Source organism: Orbicella franksi, chromosome 5 (assembly GCF_964199315.1).
Source record: "Orbicella franksi chromosome 5, jaOrbFran1.1, whole genome shotgun sequence".
In the NCBI taxonomy this organism is placed as follows: Eukaryota; Metazoa; Cnidaria; class Anthozoa; order Scleractinia; family Merulinidae; genus Orbicella; species Orbicella franksi.
The window spans coordinates 24,944,104-24,961,429 of record NC_138149.1 but is presented as its reverse complement, the minus strand read 5'-3'; the positions used below and the strand labels follow the sequence as shown (position 1 = coordinate 24,961,429).

The following is a 17,326-nucleotide window of genomic DNA, read 5'->3' as shown; positions in this document are numbered from 1 at the left end:
CAAGGTTGAGAATTTCCCTTCGATTTTAAAGCGGTTTTTTTTGTCTTCTGATTGGATTGAATACATATTGCTCAACTATTGTTTGTTTTTTGTTTTTTAAATTTGCATCGTAGTCTTCTTGTGAAGCTTCATTTTTGTCTCGTTAGTAGAATTCCATGACATAATCTCTTAAATCTTGAACCCTATGGACAAATAAAAACAAATGCAATCAGAGAGGATGTCAAGATAACCAACAATGGGCTTACATCCAATCCTAGGGGAATTCATTAATTTTTCCGGCCCAAAGCTTAACGGATTTTATAACGTTCTTTTAACAATTGTGAAACTAAGCTCGTATTGCAGTAAGTCACTCCGAGAGGTAATAGTAATATGTATGAACAATAAATAAAACACAGTCTAGTCCAACAGTCGGACAGACAGAAAGACAGACAAAAGAGACAAACAGAAAAATAGACAATCAAAGCAGACAGACAGAAAAAGCAGACAGACTGGGAGGCAGGCAGGAACGTAGGTTGCCTTGTTCGTACTTACTTGTAATTTGCAATGCTATCCGTGACCCACTCTAAAGACACAGGCATTGTGTTCAACTGGCGGGAAATAGCTACAAAAATGGAAACGATACAGAAATGTTTAGAGAGCGAACTGACAGACTTTCAAAAGGTATCTAAAAGGGAATAACAAAAACTGAGAGTGGAAACACTTTTTTTTAAGTTTTACTTATTACTTAAATATTTTTTTAATAAACATACTTTACATTATTTTTAAAATTTCATATATATATCTGCTACAAGGGCCAAAAATATTACTTAATAAGGGAGGAAAATAGCGGTATTGCAAATGCAATGTTTGCAGATTGAAATTTTATGCGATCAACGTTAATCTGTTAAGGTTCAAGAAAAAAATGTATAGGGTAGACAAAATATTAGGACCTCTACAGACATTTAGTTTTCCACAACTATTTGTTATGACAACAGAAAAAAAAAAAATAGAGAGAGAGAGAGTGAGATGAGTTCTAGACCGGGTTTCTAGACTACTAAACGTTAAAGTTTTGACCACGTTTTTGACAGTTCTTCCCGTATGTTGGAATCACTCAATCATTGTTTAGTTGCAAGTGTCAGTGGAGAGTGATTTGAGCATGCGTATTGTGTTTTGGGCATGCGTAGTGAACGTTAGCTCCCAAGGCCTCGCTAGCATCGGCAACTAACACTCCAATGTGTGGAATGCTCGCATCGGACACAATATGGGCAGTTGTCGATAACATTTCAATCATATCGTCATATCTTTCTCCGCAGTTCAAATATATGATCGTTTATACATTCACTTGTATTCTTCACCATCTACGGGTATATTACGAACTCACAATATGACCAGTTCCCAGTTGGCTTGATAGCTCAGTTGGTAGAGCACTGCACCGGTAACGCAGAGGTCATGGGTTCGAATTCCGTTCAGGTCTGAATTTTTTCAGGCTTTAATTTCACAACTGCTTAAGTTGTGTGTACCTTCGCTAACAAATAGTTGTCGATAACTAAATGTCTAGTCTGTTGAGTTGTCGCTAATTCTGTTCAACCCTAGATTGGCTGGATAAAGTAAGTTTCCGAACAAGCAATACGAGAGAAAGAAGTTCAATACCCTTCACATCGTCGACGCTGTTTCGAGTTTCTTTATCGATGACGACAACCTTTCGACGATTCTGGAAAGACAATAATGGGAAATGAGTTCTGAAGTTTTGGATTATATAATTATAACGAAAACCACAAATGGCAGAAAACAATAAGATATGATAACAGACCTTATCCATTCTTTTTAAACTTTCAGCATCGACATAGACACGGGCGCCACAAAACCTTAACAACTGGGTAAGTTGTTCTGCAATAAGAGATATGAATTATTTATACGTATAGTGGTGTGGCGACGTGACCCCCCTTGGCTTATGATCTCTCAACTCCGGATCGGGCGCCTCGGGTTCAAGCCGTCGCTGGGGACATGGCGATGTGTTCTTGGGCAAGACACGCTATTCTCACAGTGCTTCTCTCCAAGTTGGGACATAATGGGTACCGGCGGATTGCTGGGACAACTTGACATGATGCTAACATAATGTGGGGACGGGAGTTAAGCTCCGACAGATGTGAGACAGTTGGTCTTAAGAGGCTTTTCACTCTGTTAAAGCAAACAGGGTTAAAAGACAAAATTCTGTCCAAGATGTGAACATCTCTTCTCAGAGTTTTCCGTTCCCTCTAACAGAAGACAACGAAACGAAAAACTTGAACAGGAATGGCCAAAGCAGTTTGATGAAATTACCTTTAGTGACCGCGGCGCTGAATTCGCCAAAACAGACAACATCAACGTCTTCGAATAAAAGTGCCTCCTCCTACATTAAAGAAGAAGATAATATTTATTAGGAAGCAAACTGAACTATATGTACTAGTCAGTTCGAACAGGGAAATGAAAAACTAGTGTACAGAAACAGGTCGTGACTTTTCTAGCCAACGAAAATTGTAGGATTTCCAAAAAGATGATAAACTCTTTGAATGAAAATGACATTTTTGGAACGTTACGTGTACATCAACTGAACATGTCATTATGTTCAAACTGATTAACAATGTTGGCCGACAAAACGAGGGGTCGTAATCTGCTTGGCTATAAGAAAATCTCTTTCACAACCGTTAACTTCGTGAAGATCGAGACAAAGGCAACGAAGAGACTATGTAAAAGCTCAAGGGGTGATGAGTTGTTTGTTGAACGTTATAACTTTTACCTTGTTACTTCTGGATGTTCTTGCCAAGCGAGGGATGGAGGCTTGTCCGAGACCTGGATCGCCTTTCACTTCATATTCCACCTGAAAGAAAGTTTTGTCCCCTCGGTTTAAGCTCGTTCTCCCAAAGATTCTCCAAAGGTGAACCAATAAGGTAAAAGCAGCAATCTGGAATAGGGCAAAGGTCTTGCACCGATGTCGAACTTTACATAACCAGCCGAATTCAACAACCAACCAACCAACCAACAAACCAAACAAACAGACAAACAAACAAACAAGCAAACAGATAAAGACTAACGAGGACTAAAAACGACAGGAAAGAAAAAAATAATAACAACATTTACAACAAAAACAACAGACAAACCAAAAAACAAACAAACAAACAAAAAGTGAACACAAGACATGGACAAGACAAAGCATTTCAGATTCTCCTCGCTCCATAGATAAAAACAGTAAAGGAATTGGACTGCATGAAGCATAAGAGTTAAAGGCCCGTGGAAAGGACCCATAAGGCGAGAAACATTCATCATTCAATTACCTCAGGTACAACGGCTTTGGCTTGAATACATGCAGCGATCCCTGAAAGGAAGGGAACAAAAAAAGGGCAAATTGACTAATACATCATGAACACTTCATCATTAAATTTGCCATGACCATGCATTTAAGCTTAGCTATTGTTATTACTACCTCACTCTTACTAATTATTGCGCGTACCTTATTCCATCAAAATTCGGGAGCTTTATTTCTTGAGTACCTCATGATATTTTCGCGATTTAAGGAAAAAACCGTAAATTTTGCGGTTTTGCCATTGCTTTAATCTCCCACAAGAACCTCCTGACACTACAAGGAGCCTACAAATTGAAAATTTGATGACTGTACTACAGAGGTTTTGCCAGATTTACAAGCTGAAGATAACAGTGAATCGGAGGAAGAGTGCTAACTAAACAAGACCGTTAAGACTATATTTTCAAGGGTAAAAATTAGACAACGATCAAGTCGGCAATGAGCCCGCGAATATTTTAAATCCATGTAATTGTATTGTTTTCTTACATGATCTGGTATTAAATTTTGCGATTTTTTTGTAAACCGCGAAAATCGCAAAGTTTAATACGCGCGAAAAGTTATTAAAAATAAGGGTTACGTGGTCATGACAGTTGTGACAAGTAAAGCGCAAACAATGCGAGGTGTACAATTTGCGTGTTATATTACTGCAACGTGTGAATACAACTTCGCAATGAGTTATCAGACAAATTGCAGAACGTGAAAACTCAAACGAATGCTTCAATCGTCAGAGGTGGTACGTTTATAGAGAAATTTATGTTGCGGCAGCAGGCAAATGAAACTGTACTTCTAAGAATATCAGATACACTTGATAAGTAGCCATCAAACATTGTCCTACATACGGTAGAGGTGAAACTTTTTTGGCGGTCGGAATAAGCATACTTTACTGGCAAAATGAAATTTGGGACTCACAGTGGTGACTGACAATCCATTTCCCAAGGGCTAGTCCCAATAGGTACTTCATGGTATAACTCTGACGTGTCACCTGCATGTTCTCATCTGAAAAGACAAAGAAAAAAAAAAAGGTAAACACTATACTTTTTCAACGCGACTTTTGTTTGCTAACTTCAACATTTTTCACTGAACTAGAATTCAAACAAAATTTTGAAGGGCAGAGGTCAATGACGATGATCTTATTAGAGAAAGTGAGAACCAGTTCAACGTCACAAAACTTCTTGCTTCATCTCCCACATACGCAACCATTGGCACTGTAAGTGACGTTAGTTCCACTTCGACGGTTTCACGTAATTTACACAGGAGAAAACAACAGCAACAACAACAACAACCTGCTCTAACCTGTCGCCATAATCACGTGGCTTGTCTTGCTGTTGAACTCACTGGCTAGTTTTCCGCCATACGTTTCGGCAAGGGCGCGAGCTTCGGCCTGAGACAAAATGCAAACTTTTCTGAGTATTTGTGCGTAATTTCCTTAATGCAAATGATTCGTCTAGATTACGGGTGAGCAATGCAGGTATGTGAGAGTAAATTTTGTATTTAATAGTGTAGTGTTGCAGCATAATTTTACCAGTCTTGCTTCTGTTTTGTGCGAATCCGTTAGGCGAGTGAAAATATTAACAACAAGTGAAATGCAGAGGGATATAAGCTTAAGCTTACTATACTTAAGTGTCTAAGACGAATTTATTTCGAGTGTTTCCCACAACTTACAGTAAAACAGAATTGATTGATTAATTGATGAGGATTTCAGGCACTTTATATTTGTGGCTTAGACCTACAAATAGCCTTAGTGCGTTTTCTGTTTTGTACTGTCTCTAATGAACAGAGTCGGAAAGCAAAAGGTAACAAATCAAGTTTCAGTTCACTTCCAGAGCAAGTCTTACTTACTAGCTGCTTCCTGTTTAGACGCGTCGCCACGAAAGACAAATGCTTTGTTCCAGTTCCCCCACAGTTCTTATCCTCTTTTTCCACGCTTGTTGTTGCATTCGTCACAACCTTTAACTTTCTACCCTCCTGATCCGGTGAACGACATTCATCACGTGACGCAACATCGCGTGACACACTTTCACGTGCCATTATGTCATGTGACGCATTATCACGTGACATTACCCGCGGAGGCTCCTGCCCCTTTATCGGCGAGATCTCTGCACCACGTTTTCGGGAATAGATGAAAGGTGACGACTTTTTCTTAACAGGTGACGGTGCTCTATTCTGCTCGACTGGCCTTGGGGAATCAGAGCTAGCTTTAGCGAGCTCTTTCCGTGCTCTCGTGAATAACAAACTGACGACCGGAGATTTCTTGGGGACGAGTTCATCTGCCACTTTCCTCCTCTTGACAAGCAAAAGAGAACCAGTTTTCGAGTGAACAGAGTCTCGATCGTCAATCACGATCAACTCCTTTTCGTCTTCATCTTGAGATTTTTGTTTTGAACGACAACTGGACGGTGGAGAAGGGGTTCCAGCTTGTCGCTTTTTCACCGCTGTTATAGTTAAGCTATCATCTTCATCACTCGGAGAAAGAGGGCGTTTCCTTGTACACGTTTTGTTAGCATCCTCCATCTCTCCGACACTCCCGACTCCTTCGTTTTTCGTGTTTTTCCTTAGCTCGCACTGTTCCTCTTCATTAGTCCTCGTCAGGTCTTCACAATCGCTGTCTTCACCTGAAGACTGCCCCTCCTGATCTAGATAGCGTGAAACATTTTTCAGGGGGGAGGAAAGTTGTCGCATGGGTGGGATGCTCTTGGGTGTTAATGGAGGGGGTGGAGTGAGTGAAGGTAACATGTCTGGGTCATCACATGAATCTGAAATGATAATATTACCTTATAAGCGTTTCGTTATGATTGAAACAGAAGTTATAAGATCTTCTCACTACTTGTACTTAATTATTTTTCGATGCTTCTACAATCGTCAGACTGCGATGACTGTAGGGTCGTGGGGAAAGGCCTCAAAGGGAATTCAAGGTACGGAAAAGTTATGAGATGAAAGCACGATCACCTGGATTCTATTTCAAGAAAAGGCTTCTTACCCTCCTCTTGGTAATCCATGTTATCAACAGTGTCTTCCGCTTCCTCTCGTTTCTCGTCGGTTTTAGCAAGATACGCTCTCAACTCCTCCATCTCCTTTTCAATCTCTTCCACGTCCTGGCGTAGGACTTCCATTTTCTGTGCGGAAAAACAGAGAGAAAAAATGCATTCAATTAAGACTAAGTTCAATCGGTAGAGCGCGGCCTTCCAATGAATTTTTAATGATGGAAGATGGGACAGAAATCTTCCCACACAACATTTCTTCAATATCTTGGGCAAATCCTCACGTGTTCACATAAGAAAACCTATCCTGATGTTTAAAAACATTGCTCCACCCAGTACTATAACAGATGTATTCCAGGGAGTAAGGGGAATTTAGCTATAGTGACTCTACTACCATTCTTACCTGAGTAGAGGCTGCAGCTTCCGACAGAAACGTAGCAGACGATGCAGCAGTACTGTCCAGTGCTTTGCACGACGCTGAATGACAAAGGTAGAAGAAAAGAACCCAGTTGAATCCTAACCTTTCAGTCCTAAATAATTAATGCTTAATATATACCTTCTCTATGGAACTTCACAGACGAAACATATAGCTGCGTAATCAAATTCTCAAAGCTGGTACTAAGCATATTGCTGAAAAGCAATGTCAAAGTTCATAATGCATCGTTGAAGTTACAGTATTAGCCCTACTTCCCAGTAGCGACATAATCGCCTTTGTCGGTTATGAGAACATCGACATGAAAACATAACGAAATTATCAGTTTTTTTCTTATGTCGTTATGTTCATGCTGTTATGTTGCTCTTTTGTCATCATGTCAGGATCCTCATACTGCAAACATAAGGACATAACGTCCTTCCGATGTCGTTATAATTATGTCATTATGTAGTTATGTCGCTTGTGTGAACTAGGCCTGAATAATTTATTAAAATGGCGTGCTGTTACTCACATGTGATTCCATCGTCATCGTCTTCATCCTCGTTTTCAGAGGGAATTAGCTCTTGAGAAAATGCTGTCTCTTGCTCCTCTTCATTTTCGGCGCCTCCCTCGCAAGTCGTTGCATTGGTATCTGACTCAAATTCCTTGGGAAGGAACACCGGTTTTAACAAAGCTTCATCGCTCGAAGAATCCTCTCCATCGTAAGTGCAAGGGAAATTGCCATCCTCGTCTCTATCACGGAAATCTGCATTTTGAACATCAACAAGGTTGCGGTCATGATCATCATTTTCTTGGAATTTTCCCGCTACGGACTTCTCTGGGAAGAAGTCATCTGCCAAAGCTTCATTTTCATCTTTCTTTTCATTTTCTTTAACACGTTCGGTGTCTTTATTATCGTCGACAATGAGAATTGCAGAGCCATCTTGTGAATCTCTATTGCCTTCACCCTTGTCTATAGTCCTCGACCAATCAAACGAATCTACAATATCATAAACTCTTCGTTTCACAAGATTGCGAGGTGAGGAATTAACACTTTCCTCCTGTATTTCACCCAAAGGTTTATCCACTGAGTCTGTGCTTTTTTTCACTCCAAACTTTGCAAAGAACCTTTGGCTTTCTTTTTGTGAAACTTGACTATCATCTTTGTCGTGTAAACTGTCAGAATCATGTGTGATTTCAGACGAAACACCGTTTCGTTTCTGCTCTTTACTGATCGACTGAACGCAATTTTTCAAGTCCGTTGGCGATTCGTAAGGATATTTTTCAAATTTGCTCCCGTTTTTTCCCGGCGAAGATTGTAATTGTTTGTTGGTCTCAGGCTCTAGGGTTTGACTGGCGTCTATGGTATGAGCATTTGGCGCCTCTGGAGTCCTTTCGTGCTTTTTCAGCAATGAGACGCTGTCTTCACTGCATGTGGCATTACATCGTGTTCCAGCTCTGTTCCCTTCGCTATCCTGCGATTTCACTGCGTTTGACACACGAGTACCCTTTACTCGCCTCTTTTGTTTTACAACCACACGTTCTGAGTGACAGGTTGCCTCGTCTTTCCCTTGTGGTTTTATTTTGGGGCATGTTAACTTCATACATGTAGGACTTCGAGAACTGAAAACCTGTTTAGCAACAGGTTTCACCGGTGGCGTAGGTGGTATAACGTCACTTTCCGTATACTCTGAGTCGCGGGTCATCTCGATGCTGGGACCAATCCCCTGGTCAAGTGTGACGTTTATTGGATTTAAACTGCGTGACGTTGAGAACGGTTCGCCACTTCTTGGTTTCTTTGGAAGCGGTTCTGCCCAAGGAGCATCTTCTTTTGATTCTGCGTGGACTTTCTGCGAGGACTTCCCTCTGTCGTCTCTTTGTTCACTGCAAGCAGCATCCGCGTCCTCTTGGCGTTCTGGCAGTGGAAACTCCAAATCATGAAGAACAGAGATACTCTGACTGGTCCCGTAGCTCTGAGTGCCTTCTGCGTCCGTGTCCGACGTCAGCTCCTTGATGCTACCATCAGAGCAGCGAGCCACATTAGAGAACTGTTGGTTTTCAGCATTTCTGGCTACAGCTGGGCTACCATCCAATGAAGTTATTCCTCCAAAACCAGCTTTATCGACAATTTTCTCCTCTTCGGTTACAGTTATACAACTGAGAACAAGAGTTTGGGAACCTCTGGACGCAATTTTGGAATTGCTCCCACTGATGTCTGACGCGATCTTAGGTCCCCTTTTGTTTCCAGATTTCTTTTGACTCGTTTTCCTATTTGGAGTCTCCCAGCTTTCGTTTTCAAACAGACAAGGGGTCACTGCATCCATGACGTCCAAGGAACTTTGAGTTGGGGTGTTGTCTAAAAAGTCTGCTTCCACACTCGACGGCCCAGATGTTTTGCCTCCAGCTTCAGCAGTTATATTAGACTTTTTGCCTTCGATTTCACTGCCGCTTGTTCCTGTTACCTCTGACAAGATCTTCTCCTGAGAATGTCTGTTGAAAGAACTTGTCAATTGCTTCTGCTTTGGAACTGATTCTGAACTGCTACGGGCGTTTCGTAGTTTTTGGATATCGTTGATGCTACTTTGATTAGTTGTCTGTTCGTCCACATCTTCTTGCAACGGGGACCTTTGGAGACCACAACAAGTCACCAGGGCATTCTCACTGGGTTCCAACGCCAGGCATTCCTGGCGACCAGTCACCGACACTTGACTTGAGCTGCCTCTTTCTGTATCTTCCACATGAGATCTCTTCTCTTCGTCTCCGTCAGGAAGGCCATTTTCTTCGGAGCCGTCCACCTGTAGAGCCGTTGAAAATAGTTGCTGTATTGGACTGGAAATTTCGCAGTTCGTGAACTCTGCGTCTTGATGAGCTTTATCCTTGTCCTGAGGTTCGTCTTTCATCTGCTTTCGTTCAACCTGAATTGGCTTTATTTGGGGACTTTGCTCATTTGTTGCAACCTTTTCCAAACCGTCTTCGATAAAGGTACGATTTTTAGTTATTTCTCTACGGTCACTTTCCCCTCCCTTCTCCGAACCCCATTTTTTAGTGTTCTCTGTAGAACCTCTCGGTGCGTTATCTAAACCCTGATCAACATGAGCGATCATTGGATTGATCACTGAAGGGATCGATTTCTCTGAAGACGAGACGCTGGCTGGGACCATTTCATTTGAAAGCACGGTGTTATCACTTGAACACGATTGACTCGCAAGGCTCAATGCACCGTCTTGATCATTACCTTTCGCACATGGAATTTTTGATCCATTTATATGCACGTCTCTCTCCTCTTTACACTTACTAGAAAGTCCACTTTCCTCTTGTGAACTTTCTGCGTTCAGCGTAAGCGGAGAATCTTGCTGGAGTGCAGGACCTTGAGATTTTTTTAACTTCTTTCTGGCATTTCCATCGTGGATGGACTCGTTTCGTGTAGACACAGCCACATCATCCGCCGATCTCTTTCTTGTCTTCGCCTTCAATTGGGCAGATTTTAACTTTGGAGAATCGGAACGTCGGTTGGATTGCAGCGACATCTCAGATGGTCGTCTTCTTTGCCTTTGCTTAACACGTTCGTACAAATCAGACTGGGCCGTTTCCGGCAAAAGCGCATCCTGGTGGCCACGCCCTTTCTTTCTGGGAGAAACTTCTTCCTGCCCGATGTTACTCAAATCTGGATGCACTTTCGCAGTTTCAACTGCTTTTGGTGATGCCTCTACAGGTTCACTCAAAGAGCGTTCATCAAACAAGGAAACTAAACCTTCAAAGCCTAAGCTTTGAGTTTCATGATCCTCGACATAGCCCGCAATGATTTCAGAAGGCAACTTCTTGTTTACAGTTTGAGACGCTTGTTGACGATCATTGGTCTGTTGTCCTTGGCAAACAACAAACGGCTCCTTCTCTTCTCCTTCACCGCTAATCTTGGTCGCCACATCGTGTATGTCGTTATTGGAGGCACCTTCGTCCTTTTGAGCGCCTTCCTGTCGGTCTTCGAGAGTATCATCAGGAACTGCAGTGTAATCCAGGGGAGCAAGTATAGATACACTTTGCATGGTGTCCAAGCTACTAACAGGACAAGAGTCAAACTTTGTGCTTGACACCGCTCTTTCATCTTCCTTGTCGTGTGTTGTTGTAACTGCACAGGGTTGTGAATGATCCTCGTTTCCACAAAATGCTACACTGTCACAAGGGTTTGCCCTGACAGAGGAGTCCGCCTCAGCGATAGTTGTTAAACATGAAGTTTTTTCAGGATGTAACGGGGCACTCTGACACGTCTCGTTACTGCCTGCTGTTATCTTTCGACCATTAACTGTGCTTACAGTTTCTGTTGTCTTTAAAGGATCATGGCTGACCTCATCTCCCTGGTCCCTTCGGGAATCAACAGCAACTTGTGCCTCACCTTGAGTCGGACATGTTGGATCTACAAAAATGATAGAGTGGGTGTACTATTGTCATAAAACTGTTTAAAAGTGAGTTGTCATCTTCCCCCACGTTGCGCACTTCGAGCTGGAAACTGTCGTGTTTCGCGAGAAAATAACGTGTCCCATGAGAAATGTGACGTGTCTAGCAAGAAACGGGATCACATTCACGCACATTAAAGAAATTTGTCGCTATGGTGGTCATGTAGTTGGCGGATCACACATCCAGAGCTTGACCATTCCCATTTTTTTCGTTTTTGTTTCTTGTTTTATTATCGTGCGCAAGTACTTACATGTACATTGGTGGTCCTAGCACTATCTCCCACTTATACGAAACGAAAACTACATGTATACACGTATCTCTGGAAATTCGGTTTTTCTGGGTCGTAGGATGAAGCGCTAGAATTCTTACATTTATACATTTATTGTTGCTCTCTAAAATGGGCTTTTCTGCACCAATGTTACAAATTATTAAGATTTTTACATTTACTAATAATTAAATTTTTAAATTATTTAAAAATATTTTTATCAGTAAATCAATCAATCAATCAATCAATCAATCAATTAGCTTACATTAGCTAAATACTCCCTTAAAATGCTACGTTGAAATACATCTAAGCTGCATCACTTCACAGTGCACTTCTCCACTCGTGCGATAAAAATGGGATCTCGCCGGGAATTGTTCTGAATCCAAGGGAAGTATTAACAGACTTCTACGTGCTACAGAAACCGGACTCCCATGTACTTGTAGACAATGCCACAAAGTAAAACGATGTGATTCTATCTAGTGTCTTTTTGTTTTAATGTTTTTTAAACCAGTTTTACTTCCCCTTCCCAAACTATGTAAAAATTAAAACTCGTACATGTGTAACTAACTGATGTGAACTCACCCCCTTTAGAAACTGGCTGGAATGGCATGGTGTCGATCATATGAAGTAGCTCTTCACTGACACTCCTTCCGTTTAGTGTTTCCTCAGGGTGACTTTTTTGAGCTATTCTTCTAGAGCTCCTTGTCCTTCTTCTGGTTTTTGTGTTGGATGCTTTCTTAGATTTTGTGATGTTTGCTGTAGTTTGCGTTCGTCGTGGTCCTAATGTCGACCTAACAGTGGGAAAAACAGTAGATACGCAAGGGTTCAGGCATCCGGAAAAAAAAAAAAAGCCTATCTTCATGAAAACGATTTGGAATCGAGGAAGTCAAAATCTACTGCATACACTGCCAAAAGCACTACTAGTCTAATACTTCAGGGTTTTTTTTCTTTATCTTTTTTGGCCTGTTGTATGTTTTTTCCTCACATGACGTTTTGTTTTCTCGGGACATTTTTTAGGATAACCCTGTCAAAATACCATAGACCAGTTTACATGTATATCACAAATCCATCAATTAAGCTAATTAAGAAAACTGGTACCATTGTTCAGTTGCGACAAAACGCTAAGCTGGCATCTGGTAAATCCATATGTTATTGTCCATAATTTTATACTGTATAGGCAAATATGAATCACCTTATATTGACATTTGACACAACTTGAGGCTGTCCATTTTTCAGAGTGTAATTCTCTACAACACGTAACACAACATAGACTGAAGGTTAGATTGAATTATATTTACACAAACATCCCACTGGCTATTATTTGATTTTCTTTATTACATGTACATGTACATGTACATGTATATTTAAATCAAATTAATACCTGTAGATATAAACAAATAAACAAATTAAAAAAAAAAAACATATGCATATGGACTCTGCTAATAGGTTATACCATAAAATCACATGTTAAAGCCCTGGGCTTATATAACTTCATAAGGGGTTTTGGGTGGGCTTATAAATGGGGGGGGGGGGGGGGGGGGGCATAAAAGCGGAATCAAAAAAAAAATGTTTCGGAATGACAAGATACGTATCTGAGAAACGAATTAAAGCTAACATACCATTACATTTAAAGCCATTACCCTATTGCCCTATTATCACCTTATTATTACCCTATTACCATAGAACTTTTGATTAAAAATTTTGATGTTTGTAAAGAAACGCAAAAGGAACATACTTGTACATTAGATGGGCGTATAATATCTTTGTTAGCAAATAGAAGGGCTTATATCTGGGGGGGGGGGTATTAATGCCGGGGGGGCTTCAACATGTGATTTTACGGTATTCATATTCTCGGTAGTGGACTGGAACCAGGGTGCAGTGGAGGTACATGCGGGGGTATATCATTAAAAACAAACTTACAAGTAAGTCATTCACATTCGAAAAGATTCCCCACAGCAAGCTACTTCCAGTCCTATAACGAGAATATGACTATGGTCTCTTTGAACTTGGTTATTTCAAATTCTCCATCACTTAGAACTCAATTAACCATTTCCCTTGGTGTTGTCCTTCACTTGTTTACTATTGGGTATTTCAAACTCTTGCTATTTTGTACTGTTTTTCATTTCTCCTGAGGGTTTGAAATAGCGGAGTTCAACTGTAAATATGTTGAAATATGTCTGAATAAATCAATATACAAATCTAAAAAGAAAAAAAAAATAAACAAAGAATAGACTGTCATTCATCATCAGTCCTTGTCGCACCATGGGATGCAAAAGGCCTTAAAGACTGAGATTATCACATGAAAGTCAAGTTGTCATGGATCAAACATTGAAAAAATTTGGCAAGCAAAGCACTTTTATCCTGCTTGCTTTGTCATATGCTTTTTTTTTCCCACTCTATAAGTATACTCCCCTAGAAGACCTACAGTGTATTAGCAGTTGTACCCATTTCTGATTTGGCCTCAAGTTTCTGCGGAGAACATATATTGTCAAAACAATGTGTTCTTACCAGTGAAGGGCATATTGTGTAGTTTGCCATTATTTTCACATACACTGTAGAGCAGTTTACAGTGCATGTACCCAAACTCAGCTATTAGATACATTACCATTGTTATCCTACTTTGCAGTTACAAACACAAACTGGTTACTGGATTCACATACCATCATTATCATTGTATACATTAAACTGGTTCTTCTCTGTGACTTTCCTCTTAATTCCCTTGCAATCATTTTGGTATTTTTGAGGAGTTGGATGGTGGGTAGAGGAATAAACACATCCTGAAGTACCTGCTGTGCTAGATGATTTGTATCGCTGCGAAGGTGGAGAACCTACATGTAAAGCAGATTCAAGATGAAATGAGAATGATCTTTATCATCCACTACTTTGTAGTCAATGTAACAAATTATTTTAAATTATTTAATACACGACTTCCTAGAGGTACTGGGAGTAACATGTACCAGATTTACAAGTAAAGGGGAAGTCCTGAAGCTACACTCTAGCTTAACTAAAATGCACTTTGGTGACTGTGAAAGTTCCAATTACAAAATGTATGTACATACATGTATATTTTTCTGTAAATTTCAAGCTTTGCAATTAATCATATAGATGTACATGTGTATATGCACAACTTGCAAAGTTACAGCTGTAATGAAACTCAGTTGAGATTGTGATGCAAAAACCACACATCGAATCTGAATGGGGCATTGAATAGACCAATTTTGATACATTAAAATTCAGCCTAAAACAATAGACCTCAGCATGAGGCTCTGGGGAATAACTACAGAGTTTATGGGGCTTATTCCCTAGAGCATCATGCTGAGGTCTACTGTGTTAGGCTGAATTTGTATACATCGAGATTGGTCTATTATATTTAGGTTTGTAGCATGTGATGTGGTTTTATCCCCCTAAACTCTATTGTACATAATTGGAGCATGTAAAAACGTAATGTGTTAGACTGTTACATGCACTTGATTTTGAAAAATTGTAGAAAAAAATATACTGGTATTTCAAAAATATGTGAAATTTGTTATTTGCCTAGGAAAGGAAAATTTCAATTCACTGAGAAGGAAAGCCTGGGATTACTCTCTAAATATCAGTCTTTTACACGTTGCTGATCTAACCTGTTGGAATTCCAGTATCTTCTTGCACTGCTCCCTGCAAATTGCGCACTGCAGCAACAATTTCATTTAATTTAGGATTTGGCATCAGACTCCTGTAATAATAAAATACCCATTTGTAATTTGCATAATCTTTTTTACATTTCACTTCACATTTTCACATTAGCATTTTTCACATAAATTGACCCTTGTAATGACGTCTGTGAAAACCTTTTGGAGTTTTGGTTGCTCATAAAAAAAGTGATAATCACAGGGAAAATGAAATCAAGGGCCATTTGGAATTACTTATTTATTTAATATTTATTTTTTTCAACAAACAACTGATGTGCTTTCATGAGATAAAGAGAAGGCCATGGTATACATATATTGAAGTACACTGCAGCTACACAGCATGCAGGGGTTTCATTAATTAAAGTTTTCAGCAGGAGGGTAACTGGCTTTCACAGGTGGACAACAGGGCTGTCATTAAGTTTTAAGTTGACTGCAGCCTTGATCTTCACACTCATAACGAACTTGTTACCTTCTATGTGTAGGTGAATTGTATCAACTATTGTCCAGTTCAACTGTAACATCAAGGGTCCATCAAATATACTCAGCAGTAACACGTGTTATGGGTTATGGCCCTTAATGACAGCCCTGGACAAAATGTTTGGAACAAAACTTCTTTATGAGAAAAACTTCCTGCTAGATGGTCAAACTAGGCGGGCAAGATCTTCCTCACAGCTGGTCAATTTCCCTGGTGCCAGGCCTTTAATGAAACCGCTGAGTATGCACATTGTGTATCATGTGCCGGAACAAGTAAAAAAGTAAAGGTAACTTACCGTTTGGACACAGGAGTCTTGCAGAGTGGACAATACCACTTGTTCTTTGACTTCTTGCTGCTCTTTTCAAGAACTTGCCTGATGCACTGACTGTTTTCAAATAACAAAGAGTGGCCGCGAGTTTCAGTAAGGTATGTATTTTACAGGAGGGCATCAAGGTATGACATCCAGGCAGATATTCTACAAGACCTGAAGGCCCCTGCTGAGCTCTGGGGTCCTGGGGCAATTCAGCACCATGCAAAGTTCATTTTACATGAAACTCTACTAACCTCTTGACCTTTCTTCACAGGTGGAGCAGAAAATATTGCTTATTAGCTATGTTCTTTTTTGTGGTAGCCATAATAATAGGTGGATTTGCTCATAATTTTGGCTCCTTTAAAGTAAGTTTCCATGCAGAACATTTTCTTTTTCTTTCTTTCTTTCTTTTTTTTTTTTTTCGCAATGAATGGGCACTGTGCAATTTGAAGATACAGATACGAGCAAACTAATGCATATTATAACCACCAAAATTGTGTTTTTTTTGTGTTTTTTTTTCAACTTTAAGAAGACTGTTAGACAAAAAAATAGCATGAGAAGCCAACAGTGTGTAAAATATCAATGAAGCAGCTGGGCAAAGTTCTGCTCCTAACTGGCCAATTTGCCTGGTGCCTTGCCCTTAATGAAACCCCTCATTTAGAGTGATTCTAAGCTTTACTAATACATCTAGCAGCTACAGCTAATAGAAGTTGGTACAAATAAGCTTACTTGTAAATTGTGAGCCCAAGCTTAATTAAAAAAATGGTACACCTGTATTCATTTAAACCTTTGAAATAACATGTCAACAGCATACTGATTGAATGATCATGAAACCTTGGCATACATTTTTTCGAAATAAGAACGGACAAATTACAAGAAAATTTGTTTTAAAAGTTTGTTTCCCAATAGAGCTGATGTTAGACATCTGAAAACCATTGCTTTCTCAAGAGATTCTGAGTTTAATTTAATATGCACACAAGCCTAAGTTTTAATAAGCACAGTCAACCTAACATGTGACCTTACAACTTACCCACAAAACTGGTGATTACATTTTGTTGAGTGAGGGTCCTTCAACAATTCAAGGCTAACGAAAAACAAAACCATAACATGATAAGCTAAATGTAGAATCAATTGTGTGGAGTAGACTGAGGTTGCATAAGAACTTATCGAAGCTCAATTTGACAAAGCGAAGCTACGGTGCGTTCATACCATATCGAACACTCAAGACTCTTTTGCATCTGTTGAAGGGCTTCCAAGACATCTTTTACCTTCACAGACATGCCTGTCAATCGCTTAAAACGACTAAAACGACGACAAATGGGTAAAAATATCACAACACAACCGAAAACAATGAAGGCGCCATTTCTTGAAGTTCGCGCCGTGTTAAGCAATCTCGATCCCAGTATTCCCCGACGTGAAACTCGAGACAGTTTGCTTCATTGTACACGAC

The 17,326-nt window shown here is 40.1% G+C and overlaps 1 protein-coding gene across 1 annotated transcript; it reads right to left on the bottom strand.

Annotated features, from left to right (window-relative positions):
• Window positions 1-76: 76 nt before the first annotated feature.
• On the bottom strand, window positions 77-17,320 carry LOC145487209 (uncharacterized). Its single transcript, XM_081465932.1, has 20 exons — window positions 17,086-17,320; window positions 16,907-16,960; window positions 15,862-15,951; window positions 15,044-15,135; window positions 14,084-14,251; window positions 12,616-12,670; window positions 12,006-12,214; window positions 7,239-11,117; window positions 6,698-6,771; window positions 6,294-6,429; window positions 5,156-6,069; window positions 4,610-4,697; window positions 4,226-4,312; window positions 3,291-3,331; window positions 2,756-2,836; window positions 2,299-2,368; window positions 1,790-1,866; window positions 1,630-1,690; window positions 532-601; window positions 77-182 (listed from the first exon to the last, which is right to left on the bottom strand). The coding sequence occupies exons 1-20, from the start codon at window positions 17,154-17,156 to the stop codon at window positions 143-145; spliced, it is 6,357 nt and encodes a 2,118-aa protein (XP_081322058.1). The 5' UTR covers window positions 17,157-17,320; the 3' UTR covers window positions 77-142.
• Window positions 17,321-17,326: the final 6 nt, after the last annotated feature.

What these genes read in the sequence shown, in the direction of transcription:
- LOC145487209 (XM_081465932.1), bottom strand. Translation starts at nt 17,156, where the DNA reads ATGTCTGTGAAGGTAAAAGATGTCTTGGAAGCCCTTCAACAGATGCAA. An exon ending in CGATGACGATGGAATCACAT is followed by an intron (nt 6,772 to 7,238) that starts GTGAGTAACAGC and finishes TTTGTCATTCAG; the next exon opens with CGTCGTGCAAAGCACTGGAC. An exon ending in CATGGATTACCAAGAGGAGG is followed by an intron (nt 6,070 to 6,293) that starts GTAAGAAGCCTT and finishes TTATCATTTCAG; the next exon opens with ATTCATGTGATGACCCAGAC.